Source organism: Cibotium barometz, chromosome 13 (assembly GCF_041138505.1).
Source record: "Cibotium barometz isolate CiBa-2024 chromosome 13, ASM4113850v1, whole genome shotgun sequence".
Taxonomy (NCBI): Eukaryota; Viridiplantae; Streptophyta; class Polypodiopsida; order Cyatheales; family Cibotiaceae; genus Cibotium; species Cibotium barometz.
Window position 1 is genome coordinate 53301404 of NC_141058.1, and position 3611 is coordinate 53305014.

Below are 3611 nucleotides of genomic sequence, written 5' to 3' on the forward strand. Positions count from 1 at the left end.
GTGTACAAAAAGCGCAATATGTGGGCCACCGCCATCCGCATGTTCAACGTAGAGAAACACACAGGAAAATACACGTGGTCCCTTCTCTCATATGCCATTTGGCACTTCGAACTCAACCGGAGCCAATGTCAGCGCACACCTTTAGGAATCCTGGGATCCTTCATACGGAGAAATATGTATGTGGTCGGTGTTGTTGAAGGCCTGAATGAAGAAAACTAGAAGAATAAATAAAGTCCAACATTTCCCGTGTTGGCTTATTATATGACACAGGGCCTTGTAAAAGCAGCAGCCAGGGAATTCCAACCATCGCACGTGAAACACTCGCGATTATACACACACACACACACACACACACAAAATTAGCCACCCCACAATCCCCGTTACGCTCCAACCACAATCAATTAGCCCCACTACTACGTACTCGATCACTACAATGCCTGGCCTTCCCTTGCCTCATATTGGCTTTGAGCCCACTATCGTCAGATTCGAGAAAATCACCGCGAATGCAGCTCAAGTTCAAGAATCAGTGCTCAATTCTATACTGGAAGAGAACGCTTCTTGCGAGTATCTCCGTAATTTCCGATTGCCCAACGGACACATTGATCCCCTCACTTTCAGAAGGTGTGTGCCTATGGTCACTCACGCTGACTTGAAGCCTTACATACAGAGGATCGTGGATGGTGAAATCTCCTCCATTCTTACGGCGTCTCCCATCGATGCCATCTGCTTAAGGTTTATCTGAGTATAGCTTGACATTCCATTCAAAATCTAATCTTATCGATCGTATTGCTCTCTAATTCACTCATATGATCAGTAAAAAAACATACCAAAGTGAATTTATATCTACCATGTATTAATGAGATTCAGCTACTGCACTGATCTGTTCAGCTCCGGAACTACTGATGCACGAGAGAAATACCTTCCTTACCACGAAGGCTTGAAGGCAGGTACCTTGGAGGTGGCTAGCATTGCTGCTGCATTCCGAGATCGGTGAGTTGAGACTTGCAATATTAAAGTAGCTTACCTGTAGATCGTATATATAATTGCTTGTTCGACTCATGATACCTCTTGCATATAGCGCGTGTGTATGATCAGTTTCTGCTGTTTTTCTTTCTCTTCCTTCCTGTGGATCCCTATTCCACACTATTGCTTTGATGTGCTCGACAATCCTCCAATTTTTTATTTATTTTTTAATAATTCATTGTGGCTAATTACACAATCCATATGCAGCGTGTATCCAACCGCACCAGGAGCTCGAATACTGGAGTTCCTATTTTGTGGGAAATTCTCCACTACAAAAGGAGGATTAAAGGCTGGGACTGCAACAACGCACATGATTAGGAGTGATGCCTTTAAATTGAGGCAAAAGCGCAATGGCGTGAGGCCATGCAGTCCAGACGAGGTGGTGTTTGGCTCAGATTGCTGGCAGTCAATGTATTGCCATTTACTGTGTGGCCTTCTGTACAGTCAAGAAGTGGAGGTGTTAAGCTCACCTTTTGCATATACATTAGTGGAGGCTTTGAGAACCTTGGAGAATGAGTGGCAAGACCTTTGCGAAGACATTAGGGTTGGGAAATTGAACCCTAAAATCACAGATAATTCACTGCTGATGGTTGCAATGGGCGATGTAGTAAGCCCTGATCCTAAGCTAGCAGAGGTGATCTCGTTGAAGTGCAGAGAGTTGATGGTGGGAGATTGGAATGGGGTGATAGAGGTGCTGTGGCCCCGGTGTAAATATGTGCTTTCGATAATGACGGGGGCGATGGAGGCCTATGTGGAGAAGCTGCGGCATTATGCGGGCTCCAAGGTGCCCTTGGTTAGCGCTGACTATGCTGCCACAGAGGGTTGGATTGGAGTGAATGTAAACCCAAGGTCAAGCCGCCCCAGCAACGTTTCTTTCACTATTGTTCCCAGCTTGGCCTTCTTCGAGTTTATTCCCTTGCACAGATCTAGATCGAGCACCACCAGGAAGTCCATGAGCGCCATTGACGACGTCCCTGCCGTTGCAGCTATTAGTGGCCCCTCTTCAACTGCCGCGTACGAGGAGGGCTCCCCTGTTGGCCTGACTGAAGTTAAAGTTGGCCAAGAGTACGAGATCGTCATGACAACCGCATGGGGTAAGCAAGCCGCCTCCTTTCTTGATCATTAATCGTTGGTGGATGACGAAATAATCACATGCCTGGGTTGCGGCATCGGTACGCCGTGGGCGGGAATCAAGCATTAACCGGCCGCCAACGTTTGAAATTAGTTGACTGATCACCCATTAACTATTTGCTTGCGCAGGACTCTATAGGTATCGCCTCGGGGACGTGTTGAGGGTGACGGGCTTCTACAATGCATGCCCACAGTTTGCCTATGTGTGCAGGAAGAATGTGGTGCTCAACATAAACATCGACAAAAACACAGAGAAGGACTTGAAAGTGGTGGTGAGCCGGGCGGCCAAGCGGCTCAGAGAGGTGAGTGGGAGGGCCATTGAGTTGGTAGACTACACAAGCTACGCGGACCAAAAGACAGCCCCCGGACACTATGTCATCTTCTGGGAGGTGCGTGGCGGCCGTAACAGGGCATGTGCGCACGACCCACATGAACAACAACAACAGCAACAACGTGGAGAGGATAATGCTCTTGAAGACACCCAGCTTCAGCAATGGCTTGCAGAATGTGCCACCCTCATGGACTGTGCGTTTGTTGAGCCTGGCTACGTCACCTCTCGCAAAATGAGTACAATTGGCGCCCTCGAGCTCTGTGTGGTCCGTCCTGGAACCTTCTCAATGCTTCTAGATCGCTTCTTATCCAAAGGGGCGGCCATCACGCAATATAAAACACCTCGTTGCATTGTCTCTTCGGATATCCTCTCCATTCTCCGTGATAGCACCTCCGTGACCCTTTTTAGCTCAGCCACCTTCCACTAGCCAACCACCTCCTTGACCTTCTGAGTTCTAGTTCTCATTTGAGGCTAATTTTATCCACAGGTCCTCCCCCTGTGGTTTGATCTATGTACAAAAAGGGAGATTCGCTACCTAAAAAAGGTCACGAGGCACATGTCTACTACCTTATTATCACATTATTGCAAATGGTACTTCACTGTGTGTAAATACAATCGATTTCTCTTCTCCTAACATTTGGATTGTTGTCAATCCGAAATTTCAAATATGCAACATAATGCCCGATTAAGGTATTGATTACAGCTAGGGTTCAACCATCGACCATGCATAGTAGTTTGGGGTCATCATGTCTATGCCCTTGCTTCTTGGTCCCCTACTTGAAAAAATAATCCCTTTTGATCCGCGAATGCTATTTACAATCCGTCTCCACATGTATTTTTTTCTCAATGTAGCAAAATTTCCCATGGAGGCGGAATGTCAATGCCTTGTGCTGATCAATAGATGTGAAAATCTGTACGATATAATTGCAGGTATTTTGGGCTACCCAGCTCACTGGCTGCTTGGGCAAGCAGGTTAGGTAAGTCTAAGAAGGCACCGTGCCTCATGGTTGTGACTAGTTTTCAAAGATCTAGTAGATGCTTAGGTGTTGTGATACATCCTTTGTTTAAGGGTTGTAGAAGGAGATTAAGACCAAGGAGAAAGTACACAAAGCTGGATCCAATAGCA

At 46.7% G+C, this 3611-nt stretch overlaps 1 protein-coding gene across 1 annotated transcript; it reads left to right on the top strand.

The window, feature by feature from the left end:
- The first annotated feature begins 303 nt into the window (after window positions 1–303).
- On the top strand, window positions 304–3153 carry LOC147632836 (jasmonoyl--L-amino acid synthetase JAR6-like). The gene is made up of 4 exons (XM_086806940.1): window positions 304–732; window positions 889–990; window positions 1231–2117; window positions 2284–3153. Exons 1-4 carry the CDS (start codon window positions 434–436, stop codon window positions 2910–2912), a joined length of 1917 nt encoding a protein of 638 aa, XP_086663066.1. The 5' UTR covers window positions 304–433; the 3' UTR covers window positions 2913–3153.
- Window positions 3154–3611: the final 458 nt, after the last annotated feature.

Bases quoted from the DNA above. Each gene is read 5' to 3' on its own strand.
- LOC147632836 (XM_086806940.1), top strand. From the start codon at position 434: ATGCCTGGCCTTCCCTTGCCTCATATTGGCTTTGAGCCCACTATCGTC. The intron at 733-888 runs GTTTATCTGAGT...TGATCTGTTCAG, and splicing joins ATCGATGCCATCTGCTTAAG to CTCCGGAACTACTGATGCAC. The intron at 2,118-2,283 runs GTAAGCAAGCCG...TTGCTTGCGCAG, and splicing joins CGTCATGACAACCGCATGGG to GACTCTATAGGTATCGCCTC.